We start from the raw sequence: 20,915 nt of genomic DNA on the forward strand, positions 1-20,915 counted from the left end.
GGGGCTGATTTATCTACAAAATTCAAAACGTTTCATTGTTTGCATCCTCATTAGTATATATGTTCCACGTGTAGTTACATTTATCGCGAATCAATGATTTTAAAATTGTACATTTTTGCAAGGGGTCTGACCTCCGTTAACCAATGAAGTTTATAACCATTTTCCTACGCAAATACTCGAGGTACATGCTTGTTTGCATTGTCAATTGCAATAAAATGATTGGAGAAAATATAACTACGTAAACACTTCTAAAGATTACCAATATAATACTTATGTGATCAGCAATAGTTATACAAAACGTAATTGTGTTTAACATTTCTACCAAACAATAAAATACCGTCGAAACAAAATATCAAATGAAATATGATAAAGCATATGTTTGTGCATTTCACAACAGCTGAAGTTAACAAACGACTTAAAACATTTGTCATGAATAATTCAATAACAACACGGATACATTCATGGCTTTTACGGTAAGTTGAACTGAGAATTGTACATGTTTGTCACTGTGTTAATTAAATCGTTCATTATGTTGTTTGTACACACTTACGGCGTTATGTTGTAGATATCATACTGGAGCGAATTTCAATTTAAAACGAAGACAAACGAGTATCTAAACAATTTAAATCAAAACTGACCTTTATGTCATACGTTTTGTGACATCGTATTGTAAATTACATGTATTTTGATTGTTTCTGAAGGATACAATAGATTTACGCAATCATAACATTCGGATTTCATTGACATTGGGTGTGCATTACTAAAGCCAACTATTGACATGCATGTTAAAAAACAAATTTACAAAAGCAAAAGGCATAACATTTGGATCAAGACAGTTGCAGAAAATGACTTTGTTTGGAGGGTCGGGGAAGAGTCTCGCCTATCAAACATTAGACTGACTTTCAAGATAATAAAGTATCAATCCAGTCTCAAAACAGTGGCAATAAACACCTTTGTACAACATTAGAAAACTGTTTATTCTAAAGCATTACTTAGTAAATTAGGTTCTTTAAGTTAATGTTTAATGTTTGTTTCTTCCTGAATGACTTTGTTGCATGCTGTTTGTCGATCATTTTTGGCCTTGTTTTGGAAGTAATTTTCTAATTCGAACATCGCAGAATACATCTTAGTGTTGGTGATTGGTCTGTGTTGTGGTTCCAGGATTCATCTCACTGTTATTAGTCTGGGTTCCAAGGCAGAAACATGTGAAAAATAAGGAAATTTACTGCACACCTCTGCTATACAAAATATTTTGGTGTCAAATTGTAGATTAAAGTCTGTAGATTATGAAAAGTGAGTTTGGCAACTTGGCGGCTGTTGCGAAAAGGAAATATCCAAGATGGCACCCAAGATGGCCGCCATTAACAGCCATTTCAGTAAAAATACTATGTTCGAAAACAGCTATTTTCATTAAATAACTAAGAGAGAATATTCACAAAGATATTACTTTTCTCATAATGTACTTCAAATTGACATATTACCTTAACTACTTCAAGGTCATTTCAATGTCATTTCAAGGTCAAATTATAAAAAATACCCTAAAATTCGATTTTGCCTGTTTACTTTTTTTCTTTTTTAATTCATTTATGTTTAGTGTGTGTCAAAAAGTAGTGGCAGAATTGTAAATCGTATGCTCCTACATTTAAAACAATATTTAAGGATATAGCTTTTATATCTTCTGAAAACGCCAATGTTTCATACTATAATAACATGCCAAAGGTGGTCGCAAGATTGCTATTGCTGTAAGAGTCTTATAGCAAACTGTGCTAGTGTAACTCTGAAAGTCTATCTAAATGCATGGCGTGTATCTATTTCATAGTTTTCTTTATGTTGACATATCTATCTGACCTCTCCCATTTCAAGTTTAAGGTTATTTCAGCCATTTCAAGGTCATGGTCATTTCAAGGTCAAGATATGAAAAATAACTCAAATATGTTTTTCCTGTATACTTTTTTTCCATTTTAATTTTAATTTACGTTTAGTATGCGTCTAAAGGCGTTGACAGAATTGTAAATTATATGTTCCCTCATTTAAAACAATTGTTTAGGGTATAGGTTTTTTTATTTTTCGAAACCGCCACCGCCAAGGATCATACCGTTACAGTGTGCCAATTAAAGGTGATCGCAAGATTGCTATTGCTGAACGAGTCTTATGGCAAGTTGTGCTAGTGTTACAGTCAATTAATATGTATATCTTAATTAATGGCATGTATCAATTTCATACTGTGTTTAATGTTGACATACTTATCTGATCAAGGTCAGTTCAAGGTCAAAATATATTGAAACACAAACATTTGAGAATGATGTTTATTTATGCCTATTTTATTTTTTAAATTTTGTTAATTAAATTGTGTTTGCAGAAAAGTAGTTGATAATATCCTCTATTCTGATCTCTGTTCAGTTACTTTTAAGTGAAATGTTTTGAAGATGATATGGAGAAAACTAGGTGTCGTCCTAGTACATGTTACCAAAAGCGGTTACCACAATTTGTTGATTCCTAGATACTTCATTATTAGTACATTGTAACTGTTTCACTTTTAAACATATGTCCATATGAATAGATGATAACTATTTTATAATGTAGTTGAAATACAAACTCATTTGAATGTCAAAATACAAATATGTTCAATATCGAAGTTGTTAGTATTCATTTTTTTTATTTTTTGGTGAAATTTTATTTAAAAATGTCTATACATTACTAAATTCACCAGGCAGTTTTAAGCATAGTTAATATATTTCCCATATTAAAAGTCAAGTCAACCACAAAATGTCCCTTCTTGAGCTAATTTAAACATGCTACATGACATATATTTTTGTGAGTCCCATGTAAGCACAACAAGCCATAAGTATCGCTTTTCACGTCCATCCAGTGTTTTACCAAACTTATGTATTAATATTCTAGTTCCAAGCAACCCAAAATCAGTTTGTCCTACGTATAATACCTGCTAAGTAAGCCATAAAGTGTTTATATATAAGCCTACTGAATGCCCCAAACCCCATTATGGCTCATTTTGTGCCCTTCCAAGCGCCAAAAAAAAAATCCACATCACACAAAAGGTCCCCAACATCCCTCTGAATGATTGCAATAAAGCCCATTTTGTACCTTTCTTACTACAGAAGGGTTCGTCAAGAGCTCAGAAATGCCCATTGTGGATACAGACAAGCGCTTATATTATCAAACAAGCAGAGACGGGCTCTACGGAAGCCAAGCCAGAGGTCATTTAACCGCTTTTGGGCTGTAACCAAACCCAATTTTCCAGACCATCATCACACTCTGGCTCTTCTCAAGTCCACTTTGTGTCGAATAAACTTTTTTCATTCTGATATCTGCCAAATATAGACCGTATGAAGCCAATCGAGTGCCGAGTGATCCATAAAGTTGCTATAAGCAAGACCATGTAGGTTCTATAAGAGCCGAAACAGTACCAGTGCCAGTGTACAGTCAAGCATATTAATAAGTAAAAACTCAATAGGTCGATGATTAAGTCGGTTCAATTCTCTATCAAGTCAATTGTGACTACAATAATGATTATTAAGAGTCAAACATACCCATGTGTAGCTCTAATTAAGCCTACTAAGAGTCAAATAGACCGCTTTTGGCACCCAATTAAGCCCGTTTAGATCCAAACAAACTCATGTGCAGCTCTAAATAAGCTTACACAGTGCCCATTAGACCACGTTTTGGCAAATAGGAAGCCAATTTAGACAACACAAACCCACGTGCACCACTGAGTAAGCCTACTCAGTGTCAAATAGACCCCATTTTTAAAACCATAAAGCCCATAAAGATCCAAACAAACCCATTTGAAGCTCTAAGTAAGCAATCACCGTGCCCTTAAGATTACATTTTGGAAACCGTTAAGCCCATTTAGATCAAAACCAACCCATGTGCATCTCTAAGTAAGCCTACTCAGTGTCAAATAGACCACAGTTTGTAAACCATAAAGCCCATTTAGAACGTATCAAATCCATGTGCAGCTCTCATTCAACCTACTCAGTGTCATAAAACACATTTGGCCACCATTAAGCCTATTTAGAGCCAAACAAACCCATGTGCAGCTCTAAATCAGCTTACACAGTACCCATTAGACCACATTTTGGCAAATATAAAGCCAATTTAGATCAAAACAAACCCATGTGCAGCACTGAATAAGCTTACTCAGTGTCAAATAGACCCCATTTTCGAAACCATAAAGCCCATATATATCCAAACAAACCCATGTGCAGCACAAAGTAAGCAGACACAGTGTCCATAAGACCACATTTTGGAAACCATTATATAGGGCATGTGTGCCTTGATTCCATACACACACTTGTTTTGAACTGTATATCAAATATATATTTTTATACACACATACCTAATGCAAACCCCTTTTTTCCTAAGTTATAAAGGTTGTAAGTAGAAACAGAACTTTGTTTCATATATGTGTGTACAATAAAATACCCCGAGCCAACAAGTATGATCGGAACATTTTTTGGAAACGGCAAGTCACACTATAGCTACATATAAAAGGCAAACATTAAAATGATAATGAACATTTAGCTTATGGCCATGTTTTTCACCAACTCTTAATTATTTTTAAATAAACCTTAGAAAACTACTTCTTAAGCAATTATGGTATAGAAAAACAATCGTAAAACAGCGCTGTGGTTGCCCACCATTTCCCACGGAAAACTTTGCTGGATCTGTGTAAGGCTTCATTGAGATACAAATAAAATGTGTATCAAATATACAAAACATTTATTATTTTATTTTAAGTATTGCGAACCGACACTGTGTGCCCGAGTACAAAGTAGAATTGCCCTGTATCAAAATAGCATACCAACATCTAGTCGCTGTCAAAACAATATTGACATATTTAAGATAATGGAAACACCTCAATCTTCGCTTTTTGACTTATTAATAACATGATTTGTATGTATTGTATATGTTTACATAAAACCCTCATGTACATGTTTGTATTTAATATAGTATATACATTGGTCCTTTCCCCGGACTCAAGCAAAATGTAGACGAGTACAAACATTTATTTCATAAAACATACCAACTTTCTCAAAGGGTAGTCTGCAGCGAATATTACCTCTTGCGTTGTTTTTATCCAGTGTACCAGACCTCTTGCTTTATATGAAACAACTTCGGGATCAGGCTCTAGGTCCAGTTCGCATTGCTTGAAAATTATGTGGTAATTCACGGCCGTGCAAGTTGAGCGAAGTTTACATTCATCCAAGCATTCGTCGAAGCTTACATCTCCTACCCAAACTGCCGGACTCTGGATATTGATTTTGCCATGAATTCCTATTCCGCTGCCTTTATTTATTTCGAATATTTGTCCTTTAATTAAACCAAAATGTTGTAAGAGTACTATTTGAACATTTACAATAAATACATAAATTCTCATTTTCAAAGAAATGCTTTATCGAATTACAATGTATATTAAACACATTCATAGGCTTTCCGTTCCATGAAGCTTTCTAAGTTCTGAACCAAACTGTTCCATGTATCCTGTGTGCACGACTCGCAAACCTTTTTAATTATATATTAGTTATTAGTAGCCTCGCATCGTGGTTTTGTAATATATCGCATGCATCAGCAATATAGGTTTATACTTGCACGCTATTATAGATATAATTTTAAAGTCCATGTGTTTCCGCAGTTTACGGTGTTTTCTACTCACAAACAGGTACTAGTTTTGTCACAACGTACAGAGCATTTATATCTGCGATGGTTTGCCAGCTTGCTTCTATGTCATAAATGCAGACATCAGTCTGTACACAATGATTGCTTTGTGAGGAATACTAATCAGGCAAACAATATAGTAACTTTAAAATTAACAGATGCGTATTTGATGCAGACGCGACACTAGTATTTTTTATTTCAAGTGTATTGATGTTTCTGTAAAACCCTGTGGATACAAAAGCTAATTGACTAATAAATAATAAACACAATGTGCTGAAAAGAATTCCTTCAATTGATTATTTGTTTGAGATTTTTTCTGCAATATTGGGTACAAAGCTACTCGCACTCAATTTCTTTAATTCCAAAGTTCTCATTTCAGCTCTGTGTTAATGACGATTTGTCCTAGTGAATGCTTTCATCTTCTCTAGTGTAAATCAAATAAAAAATAGTATATTGACACATTTATGTTCAGGACAAAATAGGAATGATCCATTCTTCTTTTCGTGTTTCCAGTTGCCGGAGTTCGTAAACTCAAGTACCATTTTATTACGATGCAGAGAAACACTGGTCTAAATTTTTGCAATATAAGGCCAAACTGATAAATGATTTAGGCGTTGTTTATTTGCGAAAAATGTTTGGAAGTGATCTATATTGACTTGCGAATTTCATTCGTGACGCAAATTCCCCGTATTTTGCAGAACATCACATGGGGTTTTACTCGCACGTGTATTTTGCCCGCTTTTGAAAATCTGGATAAAAATATTGAGCGGTTTTTCATTATCCATAATATTGGTTATATTAGCACAACACATCAGTTCCTTTCAATGTCGAGCAACATGCTTCGACACTAAAAGTAAAATAGCATGTATACAAAAATATCCTGCGGTATAAGATAACCAGATTTTATTGATGATGCAAAATCCATCAAAGCGTTATGCTTTGGGGCTGAAACACATTCATTCTTTGCACTGAGTATCTTTTACGTATTTCGTTGTAAATTTATCATACAATTAAAGTAAAAATAGGAACGGCACTTCTTATTTACAAGATGTAAAAAAACATAGGACGGGAAAAACTAACAGGAGGGTCAACAAATATATTTGTTTTTAATTAGTATCGGTTTGTAATATTTAATATAATTTGTGTGTTCATTGGGCGCAATGTTTCTACACGTATCTGTTCAGGGTGAATGTATCTCATATTACATAAGATGAATTGTTGTAATTCAAAACGGGCTGGAGTATATAATGCAATATATTTATATGGTGATTTTGATACTAATAAATGTTAAATTCAACGTAATATTTGTTTCTGTTGATTTTTGCAAATAAGTGATATTAAGTATTTGATTTTTTTTAAATTTTTGTATTGATTTTTTGTGTTGTTTGTTATCAAACTGAATACAACGTACACTCTGTTTTGTGCATTTTTGCAATTAAATGATATTAACTAAGTATCATATGAATACTTGTACCTTTAAAAGAATAATGCAGAGACTTTATTGTTTCTATAACTGTCCGAAGAATACATTTATTTTCATGTATAAATATGTATCCGTGCAGGTTAGCGGAACGAATGTCAGACTTTGGCATCGTTAACTGAAAATCGTTCAGGTGATTTCCTTACAAAATATGTTATTTTACATAATAGATTCCCAAAAGACATACATACAACAACTAACTGCACGAAAGCAACAAGCATTCATTACAAATATTTACTATCAAGCAGGCGATCCAAACAATCGGAAGAGCTAAAACATGTGGTTGAACTCTTGAAAATGATAATGGTACCTCGTGTTTAAAATGTTATGTCGCTAATTTATCTTTATTACTTCAAAGAGGATTTTTTTTCAGATAATTTACAGGATATAATGAATGAATTAATTTGGGCTGTTTCAAGTGTGTCGAGTCAAGGAATTGAATGGATATACGAGTACCTGTGGTTTGTTGTTTTCCTTACAATATTTGTTACAACTGTTTCAAATGAACTTGTTTTTTTTCTGAAGTGTGTGAGCACATCACTAACTTTTGTACGTTTAAAAGGTAACGATCTAACCAACAATCTACCACTGGGTATGCCTTCAATCCGTTGTTGCAAAAGGGCATATCCTGATTACAAACTTCAACAGTAACTTGCCTGTAAGTTTGGTCAACACACCTCATGGGACATTCTTTTGAATGACCGTTGTACAAAAATCTGATCTTATGTTTGAAGCTTCAGTGGTACTGGACATTTTGTCCAAGGGGCAATAGAAGCTAGTGAAAAGAAGCTAATGCCACGCATGAATTCAACAGAACGCCTAAGATTGATCATAAAGATTGTAGTAACCATTTACCATTTATATATATATGTATATATATATATATATATATATATATATATATATATATAGTATTTTGAAGTAAATTCAACAGTGTAATGGAAATTCTTTGCACATGATTCTTATGTGAAGTCGGAAGTTTCCGGTTCAAAGTGATACTATATTCCTTAGTAGTCATACCATATCCATATTTTATACGCAATTGGGCAAGCATCTTATAAAGTAGATGGATACTAAACATATTTCAATATTTGAACATATTTGAGAGTGTTCGTATTGTGTTACACACAGCTTCTGCAGTAAGGGTAGGACTTGGCTTACCTGTTCATGTATGATCAAAGACAAATTTTAAACTAACATCTTAATATTCTTGATCACATTTCGGGTCAGTTTGTATATTCCACTTTTCACCTCTGGGATTACGTTCTGCAGGCGACATCGAAACGCAATCACTAAGTCAAATGACACTTAACTTGAACAAGGTGTTTCCTTCGAAGGCGATGAAATTATCAACCGAAACTTTCACCTTTGGCGTCATTATTTGTACTGTTCACAATGCCGACAACGATTATGCTTTAGTTGTGCTTACTGTGTGGATAACTAACCATTTATTGATCAGGTTTTAGGAATTACCATAAATATTTCACCAGGAACATTACAATTGGAATAATGATAGTTACTTATATTATTGTTTGAAACAATTAGAAGCATGTGCATTTTGTCAAAAATGTCATGCAGCAAATCTCTCCAAACATGAATTCTATAAGAAGGTAGACTCTCAAATGGCTGTTTCACAAACATCCTTAGGGATTTATATTTTACTCCCGTGGTCCAATTCTTTTTCACCCATATCTTTATGCGTTATCAGTCTACATAAATGTCCATGCATGTGGTTATGCGTGTTTCAATATGTATATTACATGTATAATTATATCTATGATTACAGATTACTTGTATTGGCCACATTAGCGGCCTTCATTGCTTCTTGATACCGTCAGTTGAACGAACATAACGAGTATTGTTTTGTAAAACAGTGAAATTTATTGATGTATAAAATCAAGAAATTCATGCCAACACATCCAAATATAATTATACAAAGGATATTTGTTTATATCAGTGTAACTTTTATTTTATTTCACGAGTGTCATAAAAACAAAAGCATATGTTCACACGTGGCAAAGTCACGAGTGCAAATATGTTTTTTTCTATGATCACGAATGAAATTAAAAACGATCTTTTACTGAAGTCAACACATTTTCTGTTTCCTTTATGCTTAATCTTGTAGTGGTATTAGTATTACTAAATAATGTTCTAAATTCACCGCTCCCTTTCTGAAAAGAATGTTTTCTACGCCACTACCCATGGGGCGCCCCTGACGCAAAATTATAGCTGATGATGTAGCTGTCTTTTTTTTCTGTTCGTGGAGAAAAACATGTCGGTTAGTTTTGGTTATAGTTAATCTTTGACTCGTTTGCTACTGTAAATCTTTTATTAACATTCATCAAATGAATGAACTTTTATTAACGCATTTATGTTTCCAAAAATTACAGTTTATGCACGAAACCACATTTAATTGAACAGGGCATCAATACATGACCAAGTTACTAGGCCGCCATTTATTGAATGAACATCTAAAAGGTCGAACGTGTTAGCAAAACAATTGCGGATAATCATTGGATGAAAACATTTCTTAGTTGTATATATATTTTCATGATGCATTGATATTCTGTCATCCCTTACTGTCAGTGACCAGTCTGATTCGCTTGAGGACATATTTTTTTCCAAGTAAAGAGTAAAAATCACGCTAGGTTGCAAATTTTGAGGCGTGGGTAGGATAATAATCTTAATTCTATAAGTTAACTGTTGTGTCAAATTTCCGGGATGTTCGTATTACGTATTACAACGACAAACAGTTCAAACAGATATTTGAACGATGATTAAACATCGAAGTTATGTTCGACGAGTTATTTTTGTCTGTTATTGGTTTGGTATGAAAGCAATTATTCGAACATTCAGCTTCAAAGTTCAAGAAACGTTTAAAAACACAGAAATACCATTTTTAATATAAACGGGAAGTTGTTTTCAAATATATTTTTATTTAAACGTATGCAATCTTTTTTTAATATCAAATTACTTTTTACAACACAGTCACGTTTTGGTTAGTGTTTAGTTCTGATCAAGGGAAAATAACTTGAATGGAATTTAAAAGTAGTTATGAAAGTTGATATTGTCATTCTTTGGTTTGCATTGAAATTGTCAATTGACATTTTCACTGTTGTGTTTTTCATTGATAAATCTCCGTATCTCATTGAAAAGCATAAAAGAAATAGAACATAACAATAAACATCACAACAAATTAACATTCTCATTAACTGCAAAGTGTCAAATTTATGGTTTAATCCAAAGGTTAATGATATCACAAAGAATATTGCATTTCATTAATACAATAAATAGAGAAAAGAAGCAACAAAACACTTAAAATAGTATATGACAAGTAAAAAAAAAACAATTTCGCAGAAATAACTCCATTAAGACTCGAACATACGACATACGGATTATCACAAGTGTAGCGTCTTATTTTACGAAGTAAAATATTATAGTCAATATTCGAATGGTAATATTGACTTCCATTTGTGATGCAGTTACTAGTCAGTTTGAAGCCCCCAAATAATTCACTACAATTCCCTACAGACTGCAATAACGTTTTAATAGGAATTGTTGTAGTATTTGCAACACTATACAAACTGCAACTATCGTTTTAAAAGCAACTGTTGTATGATCTACAATACTATACAGATTATAATTATCGGTATTAGGGAGTTGTTGTATGTTTTGCAATACTATACAGACTACAATTATCGTTTTGTAGGGAATTGTTGTATGTTCTACAATACTATACAGACTATAATTATCGTTTTTAGGGAGTTGTTGTATGTTCTTCAATACTATACAGACAATAATTATCGTCTTGTAGGGAATTGTTGTATTATCACCAATACTATTCAGACAGCAGTAATGTTTTAAAGGGAATTGTTGTATGATCTCCAGGATTGTTGAACTGAAAGTGAAAATTAAAACAGTAATCAAATATTATATATATAAACATATTTCATTACAAGTGTGAGGTTAAGCCGTACATGCTACCTTATGCCCCCAAAAGACTTGTTCCAATGGAATCGGGGTTCACTGACCGTTCCAAGGTGGTATTTCAAGCATTAATTGGTAAAACCCTTTCGGAGTATGGTGTCGTATTCGTTTATGTATTTTTTTATTCATTTGTGTCTCTAGTTTATCATTGTTCAGTCCCTTGCCTCGTGACTTCAAACAGGGTTTACTTTCAAATTTGCGACTATAAAACTTGTCCCTGTAGTCTTCTTTGTATTAATCAAACACTCATCAATTCATTTTAAAATTATATATCGTAATTGCAAAAAAAGAACAAAGATTACATTGTTTTAGTAGATTTTCAACAATAAAATTCAATACTCACATTTCGGCGGTGGAGGCTTTCTTATAGAAACTGAAACAGAATGGTAACTGTTTTTGAAGAAATATTTTTTGATTATACATTTGCATTAATAAAACGTACGTGTTTTGCTTTCAATCTTAAATTTATCAGCCAAGTTGAAGCACAGTAACGTTTATCTTTTATACTCATAAAACATTATTAGGTCGAACAATAACAATCCCGAAAATTGAAATGGCAAAATGCCAGTTGAATCTGAAGTCTATAAAACATTCCAAACAGGCCCTAAACTATTTTTTCTAACTACACGAAATATGAATCACAAAACATATTTTCTGTTAATGCTCGTCTATGGTTGAGTACTTACAAGATTGCTTCACATTGACTGCTCTTGGGGACACAATACTGTCAGACGTCTGTCGGATTTCACGCCTTTCACGTTGAAAATCGTAATTGCGAGGCATGTAGGTGTTGCGCTTCAGGCGCTTCGTAGTATTGCAGCTACATTTGTAATGGAACCATGATCAAGATAAAAAGGTTATGAAACATTAACACTTGTTTAGTATACATCATGAAACAAAGATCAAGCGGAGAAGAGTTTGAATAAACTATTTACACAGGTCCTGTTACAGCTACAAATATCATGGAAACACGATCAAAAAGAGAAGAGCAAAGTGAACTATTTACACAGGTCCTGTTACAGCTACAAATATCATGGGAACACGATCAAAAAGAGAAGAGCAAAGTGAACTATTTACGCAAGTCCTGTTACAGCTACAAATATCATGGGAACACGATCAAAAAGAGAAGAGCAAAGTGAACTATTTACAGACGTATTGTTTTAGATACGTACACCATGGAACCGCGTTCAAGAGGAGAAAAACTTGTAATATATTTACACTCGTCATGTTACAGCTACTGACGTCATGGTACCATGGCCAATAGGAGAAGAACAAGATGAACTATTTACAGATCTTCTGTTGCAGCTACGTACGTCATGCTACCACGATCGAGAGAAGAAGAACTTTTAAACTATTTTACTCGTCCTATTGCAGCTATATAAATCATGGAACAATCACGATCAAGAAGGGAAGACCATACTGAACTCGTCCTGTTGCAGCCACAGTGGCTTGATGACAAAGGCTCATTAAAGTCACAATAAATAACTAGCCAAAATTATATTTTATACATACTTGAACATGTATATCATCAATATAATACATTGCCATAAACATAAAATGAGTTTTGACAAAATTCAAAAATGCCCTATACTGTAATATGAAACAAGTGAAGAATGTTCGCCCGGCGAAAATGTAAACAAAGACCAATTCTTGTTGAAAATTATAACTTCTTCGTAAGCTACAAACAAAATACCTGTGTCATAGATGCTGTGGCCCATTATATACACGTTAAAACCGGTATTCTTGTCGAGAGAAACAGTTTACGATGAAAATGCTTCAAAATGCGAATTATCACAAGTGCTAGCCAGACATTGTTCTGTCAAAATGACGTAATACCCGGTTCGCCTTAATCGATTAGCGAAAGCGGCCGAAGGACGGGAACCATCGGAAAAGGATTGAGTGTTCCGGTGGTTCCCGCCCTTCGACCGCTTTCGCTAATCGATGAAGGGGAGCCGGGTACCACGTCATTTGGCCAAACAATGTCTGGCTAGCGCTTGTGATAATTCGCAGTTTGAAGCATTTTCGTCGTATACTGTTTCTCTCGACAAGAATACTGGTTTTAATGTGTATATAACGGGCCACTGCATCTATGAGCCAGGTGTTTTGTTTGTAGCTTACGAAGAAGTTATAATTTTCAACGAGAATTGGTCTTTGTTTACATTTTCGCCGGGCGAACATTCCTCACTTGTTTCATATTACAGTATAGGGTTTTTTTTTTATTTTTTTTTGTCACATTTTATTTTATGTTTATGGCAATGTATTGTTTTAATGATATACATGTTCAAGTATGTATAAAATATAATTTTGGCTAGTTGAAATTATTTATTGTGATCTTAATGAGCCTTTGTCATCAAGCCACTGTGGTTGCAGCTACATACATCATACAGCCACGATCAAGCGAATAGGTGCCAAATGAACTATTTACACGCATCCTGTTACAGATGTTTTTATTACGGAACCACGATCAAGAAGAAAAGAGCAAAATTAACTATTTATACTTGTCCTGTTGCAGTTACTGACATCATGGAACCACGCTCAAGAAGGGAAGACCCCAAAAAACTATTTACACTTGTCCTGTTGCAGCTGCGTACACCATGGATCCACGATCAAGAAAAAAAGAACAAAATGATCTTTTTACACTCGTCCTGTTGCAGCTACGTTCATAATACAACCGCGATCAATCAAAGAGGAGCGAATTGAACTATTTATTCTCATCCTGTTACAGATATTTTCATCATGGAACCGCGAACAAGAAGGAAAGAGCGAAATGAACTATTTACTCCTCGTCCGGTTGAAATGATCCATTTACTCTTATTATGTTGTAGATGAGTACGTCATGGAACCAAGATCAAGAAGGGAAGACCAAAATGAACAATTTACACTCGTCCAGTTGCAGCTACGTTCATAATACAACCACGATCAATCAAAGAGGAGCGAATTTAACTGTTTATTCTCATCCTGTTAAAGATATTTTCATCATGGAACCACGAACAAGAAGAAAAGAGCGAAATGAACTATTTACTCCTCGTCCTGTTGAAATGATCCATTTACTCTTATTCTGTTGCAGATAAGTACTTCATAGAACCAAGATCAAGAATGGAAGACCAAAATGAACTATTTACACTCATCCTGTTGCAGCTACGTACATCATACAGCCACGATCAAGCGAAGAGGAGCAAAATCAACTATTTTCACTCATCCTGTTAAAGATGTTTTCATCATGGAACCACGATCAAGAAGAAAAGAGCGAAATGAACTATTTCACTCGTCCTATTGCAGCTTAAAACATCATTGAACAACCACGATCAAGAAGGAAAGACAAAAATGAAATATTTCACTCGTCCTGTTGCAGCTACGTACACCATGAAACCACGATCAAGAAGGGAAGACAGAAATGAACAAGAGATGTTTTTCAAACATTATTCCCCCCCCGAGCGCCATGTTGTCAGGATTATATGGACAATTGAGTGATATATGCATGGACCGAAATGACAGCTGATTTGTCACTGACATTGGATGCCGTTGAGGCAGTTTTAAGATTATGACTATTCAAAATTTGAGGTTAGAGTGTGTTATGACCATGACCTTTGCCCTCAAAATCCAAATGAGTCATCAGCCAGGTCACCAAAAATCTAAATGTCAAGTTAGCGGGTCATGGGTGCAGGCATTGACAAGTTATTATACAGACAAGCATTTTATCGTTCAAGGTCACTGTAACCTTAACCTTTGACCCGATGACCCCTAAAATCATTTGGGTCATCTACAGTTAAGACACAACTCCAAGTCAAGTTTGAGGGCCATGGGTGCAGGCATTGTTGAATTATCACTTGTAACTTTTCGCATTCAAGGTCACTGTGAACCTGACCAAATTACTCCTAAATCTATAAAAGTCATCTCCTGGTCTGGCCCAACTTCCCTGTCAAGTTTGATGATCATAGGTTCAGGCATTGTTGAGATATAACAGCAAGAATATTTGTTAACCTATTTGCATTAAAGGTTACTGTGACCTTGACCTTGATCCGATGACCCCCAAAGTCAAAAGGGGTCATCTAAGGGTCAGGCCCAACATTTATATCAAGTTTGATGACCATAGGTCCAGGAATTGTTAAGTTTTCCTTCAAGGTCACTGTGACCTTGACCTTTGGCCCAATGACCCACCAAAACAATAGGGGCCATCTACTGGGAAGGCCCAACCTCCATGTCAAGTTAATGGGCATGGGTGCAGGCATTGTCGAATTATCACACAAACAACCTTTATCCATTCAAGGTCACGGTAGCCTTGACCTTTGACCCGATAAGCCCCAAAAACAATAGGTGTTACATACTGGTTAAGTCCAATCTCCAAGTCAAGTTTGAAGGCCATAGGTGCAGGCATTTTCGAGTTATCACACAGACAACCTTATACTATTCAAGGTCACTGTGACCTTGACTTTTGGTCAATGACCCCTTAAATCAATAGGGGTCATCAACTGGTCAAGGCAAACCTCCAAGTTAAGTTTGAGGGCCATGGGTGCAGGCATTGTCGAGTTATCACATGGACAACATTTTACAATTTAAGATCACTGTGATCTTGACCTTTGACCCGATTAGCCCCAAAAACATTATGGGTCATCTACTGGTCAGGCCCAACCTCCAAGCCAAGTACGAAGGCTATGGGTGCAGGCATTGTCGAGTTATAACTCGGACAACCTTACACCATTTAAGGTCAGTGTGACCTTGACCTTTGACCCGATGAGCCCCAAAAACAATATGGGTCAGCTACTGGTCTGGCCCAACCTCCAATCCAATTACGAGGGCCATGGGTGCAGGCATTGTCGAGTTATAACTCGGACAACCTTTTACCATCCAAGGTCATCTACTGGTTAGGCCAAACTTCCATATCAAGTTTGATGACTATAGGTTTAGGCATTGTTTAGTTAGCACTTGGACAAGCTTTAAAATTATTTTTAACATTAAAGGTCTCTGTGACCTTTACCTTTGACCCGATGAGCTCTAAAATCAATAGGGGTCATCTACTGGTCAGGCCCAACCTTTTTGTCAAGTTTGATGACCATACGTCCAGGAATTGTTGAGTTGTCACTCGGACATGCTTTGGTCTACCGACGGACCGACCGACCGACCGACATACCGACCGACATACCGACCGACCTACCGACCGACATGTGCAAAGTAATATACCCCTCTTCTTCGAAGGAGGGCATAACTATTTACACTCGTCCTTTTGCAGCTACGTACGTCATGGATCCAAAATCAAGAAGAGAAAAACAAAATTGACTTTTTACACACGACCTTTTAAAGCTACGTACGTCATGTTACAACGATCAAGAAGAGAATGACATAAGAACAATTTGCACACGTTTTGCAGCAGCTACGTATGTATTTGGGACAAGCTCCTAAAAAGGGCTTCTGAATTATATTTCAGATTTAAACCTGATAAAACCAAGATATAGACAATAAGTTTAAAGAGTGACTCAGTCGCCCGTGTTATGAACATGTTACAATTAGTGACATTTTAAAGTTATATTAATATTTAAATTGAAAAATACCTTTTATCTGCGTTTGACATGAATGCTCAGAAACCAACTTTCAAACAGCCTTTTATATGATTGAAAGCATTAAAATGTACGCAATTTCATACCATGTTCGCATGAATTGCGAACATCCGTTCTCTCCCCGACAAGTAGCCAGCACATACACCATCGCCACTAGACAACCTAATGCAAGCACTCCAGCGACAACCACCCATGCCACGTTCTTACTGTCTTCCATAAACGTTCTGTATCGGTCTGTGGTCGTTGTCGTGCTGGTTGTTGTAGTGTCTTACATGAAAGGAGAAATCGTGTTATTTATTGGAATGCGGATTAGTTTCAAGTCCAAAACGTCTTTGACTGTTGTAGTTCTTAAGAAAACATATAATAATTTGTTTGAAAAAGGATGTGTTTTTGGCTTGGTATTTTTATAATAATAGTTCGGGCGTCATTAATATAGGACGAAAATTGTAATGATATTATTCTTGTATGATCATTAATTAATTTAATATTTATCACTCTTCTTTAATTTGCCACATGTTTAATGCATTTAGAGAGTGGAAGATACTTTCAGTTGATGTAAAAAAATATTTCCACATTAAACTTAGTTCTAGAAGACGATTGTTTTAAACTTTGACCTTCCTAAACAATTCTTAATCATGTGCAAAGTTGTTGATTACTTTTTACGAAAGAATATTATTATTTTTGACTTCATCAAGTTTGTGCAAACACTCAATCAGCAGCGAAAACGGTTTTTGGAAGAACTACCACACTATAATAAGTGATCAAATGTACACAACATACTTAGATAAAAGACGACATGTTAAGTCGTGTCAACGTCCACGTACCGGATATGATAATAACCACAGTGGCTGAATCTTCATTTCCACCAACATCTGATGCCTTTGCAGAAATTGTTACAGATGTACCGTAGCCTAACGAACCAGTAGATGGCTGAACCTTAGTGGTTATCAGCCCTGTGGAATCTATAGCAAAATACTCTTCGCTTAGACCAGTCTGGTCAAGGGTGTAAGTCAACACACCGTAAGTTCCCGCGTCATTATCCGTTGCTGTGACCGCTCCGACGCTTGCACCGGCGTTAGTGTAATAACTAATATAGAACGTGTAAGACAGCGGAGAAAAAGTTGGAACGTTGTCGTTTATATCGTCTGTAAAAAGTAAAATGTTTATGGTTCAGGTACAATGTTTTGATATATTATTACAACATTTCTTTGAGGGTAATAACGTAAATTTTACATCGAGAAAATAAGTGCTCGGCACATTGTTTTTTTGTGCTTTTTGCCGCAAATTTAATTGTTAATATGCCAAATGTTTTGGTTCAAACGTTTGAACACTATTCATCTAGTGCAATATGCAATACATTAAAATACAATTTATGTAACATATAATTCATTGAATCGTGAAGAATCTAATAAATATATTTATCGAGAGCAGCTGCATTGAGATCTTACCGTTTATGCATTTACATTATGTAGATTGTTCATAATATTATTTTGATAAGACTCTGACCACGAAAAACCAGAATGCACGAACGTTATATGTTTTTCTTACATTGAAAATAACGGAATACCAAGTAAAAACTATATGAAATATTACAATGATAAGTCACGTGACGTAAAATAGTTTGGGTTTATCACGTGCGACATATACAAATTAGATATGTATAGAACCAGCCTGTATCAATTTTGTTCATTTCTATGACAGGTATACTGTAACCAACATGGCTCACAACATCACTTCAAGAGCAGAACAATACAATCAAAACTATGTATACACCTGAGAAAAGGTTGCAATAATTACTAATTCTTAACATTTGATGTAGGTGTAATGATAAATTTGGATACATTTTTGTCCCGACAAACAAGAAGTTAAATGCTTACTGATCGTAATGGTCAGGGTGGCAGTGTCTGTTAATTCCCCGTTATCTGTTACAGTCACTGTGCAGGAAACGGATGTAGGGAGGGCATTGACATCAAGGTCGTAGTTGGACTGGAAGTTTACCTATGAGTAAATAAAACTTGTAAATACATCTTTGGTTACCTGTTCTTGTTTTCTATTTTATTTCAGCTATGTTTCGAAGAATTTCAGAACTTATTTGATTATATGAGGAAGTAAGAAATCAAATCAGTACGCAAACTTACTCGTATGTGTAATAATATTAATGAATTGAGTATGTAAAGAGTATTGAAAATTTTGATCGGTTTGTATCAAATGTATACGTCGCAATAACATACTGGATATGAACCGAATTATACCTGCCCGCTTGTTGGGTGCATATAGAAATAGCCTGTCTGCTCCCCACAATCCAATACTAATTTCATCAAATCGCCAGTGTCAGGGTCTGTTAATCCAAACGAGGGTGTACCAATAACAGTGCCAGCCTTGATAGAGAAAAACGAAAAGAAATAAGAAATTGTCTGTTACCGTTTCAGCTCTTTTCTTTGTTAATCTTGACTATAACTTAAGTATATGCAAATGTATTGAGTTTCCAGGATAATCCACGAACTTTATTTTGCTCCTGAAACATATGAAGATTGCCATTTAGAATATAATAATCTACTCGTACAAAGCATGTCAATATAATTATGTAAAGTATTTGCAATGTTACTCAGACATATATCTTTTAAAAAAAATTGTTAAGACTTATATCGCTTAATACAGTAATACGCACATTGCCTTCTTCAGCAGAGAGACTGTAACTAGCCTGACCAAACGACGGTGCCTCGTTTTCGTTTGCTATATTAACGGTCAAATCCCCTGTGTCTGATGTCACAGGGTCTGCCACGGTGACAGTTAACGTAAACGATGTTGCAGCAATGGTCTCATAGTCAATAAGTGCTGATGTTGTTATGCTCCCAGCTGAAAGAAACTCGTTTTCAATTCGATGACAACAGGCGTCAATATATGCCTTCAACTGTAATATGCTAAACATCATTGCAATTTATAAACTTCTGGGGGACTGTAGACCTTAGCGTCAATTTTCCATTTTTATCAATATTTCGGCAGTTTAAACGTTCAGTGTAATGCTGTACAAAACCTTTCAAAGCTGAGCAGGTATATTTCCATTTGTTTAATGAATGTAAAAATTCAAAGCTTATTTACATTTTTGAAAAGCATTTGCCTCCTCCGGGACAAACCAAGTAGTTAGACAGATAACTGGAAACAGTGAGATATTGGAATAACACACACGCACACGCACACGCACGCACACACGCACGCACGCACGCAAGCACGCACACACGCACACACACACACACACACACACACACACACATACGCATGTTAACGTAAAATTGAATAGCTGAAATCAAGCAATTTATCGTACGTGGTGGTAATGCTCTTCTTTGTTTTTAGAAAAATGATGGTAAAAGTACAAAATATCAATCGAAACATATAAATACTTACTATCACTGTCAATCGTGAAGTATCCAGTGCCGCTTATAGGCGATGAGCTGGTGATAGCAAACGTGTGTGCTTGTAAAACATCGACGTCAGAATAGGAGACATCGAACACTGACGTTCCTACAGCAACGTTTTCAGTGATCGTTACAGCGGATGGAAGATTGGTCAAAACAACGGGGTCGTTTATATCTGTTAACAAAAGAAATATAAACCATAAGAAATAATCCAAATAGATAGCACTCTGTGTTCATAAACGCATGCATCCAAGCATAATACGGATCTTTGAAACAGTAACAAAGCATTTGGAGAGAAACTATCAACACCCGTCTATCACATGCCTCAACTTTACGGTATTCAATGATCAAGACACTCATTTATGACACACAGGTTCGACACTACGAGGCGACAAATATGATGACGTCAAATAACGGCGTCGTTATATGATATGACGTTTTCCCGGGGAAATTGACGCAAATGTCTTCTCAGAACACTTCTATCAGAACTAATGAATTTTCTAACGTTTGTTTATCAGACTGCGCTAGTAAGGTATACTTGTACATTAAAAACAATGTATGAAATCTATACTAAACAATGACGATTCAGTTTTTCTTGATTTTATTTTTTATTTGTTATATAAAAATAAATTAGATGCAAAGCATTTTTCATATGTGACGTTGTATAATTTTTTTATCAACAAAGTCTACGATTTAGTGGGACAGCCCTCGTATCTTTCTTTAACACGATTACTTACTCGATCTGAATGTATACTTCGTATATACAGCGCAGCAGTCATTAAATAAACATGTTCCTCTTACCCGCTA

The 20,915-nt window shown here is 35.2% G+C and overlaps 1 protein-coding gene across 1 annotated transcript; it reads right to left on the bottom strand.

Moving 5' to 3' along the window:
- Positions 1-10,481: 10,481 nt before the first annotated feature.
- LOC128204974 (cadherin-23-like) lies at positions 10,482-19,624 on the bottom strand. Its single transcript, XM_052906369.1, has 8 exons — positions 19,364-19,624; positions 18,948-19,073; positions 18,573-18,693; positions 17,520-17,840; positions 16,782-16,962; positions 11,830-11,963; positions 11,487-11,516; positions 10,482-11,054 (listed from the first exon to the last, which is right to left on the bottom strand). The coding sequence occupies exons 1-8, from the start codon at positions 19,622-19,624 to the stop codon at positions 11,017-11,019; spliced, it is 1,212 nt and encodes a 403-aa protein (XP_052762329.1). The 3' UTR covers positions 10,482-11,016.
- Positions 19,625-20,915: the final 1,291 nt, after the last annotated feature.

This window comes from Mya arenaria, chromosome 10 (genome assembly GCF_026914265.1).
Source record: "Mya arenaria isolate MELC-2E11 chromosome 10, ASM2691426v1".
NCBI classification, from domain to species: domain Eukaryota; kingdom Metazoa; phylum Mollusca; class Bivalvia; order Myida; family Myidae; genus Mya; species Mya arenaria.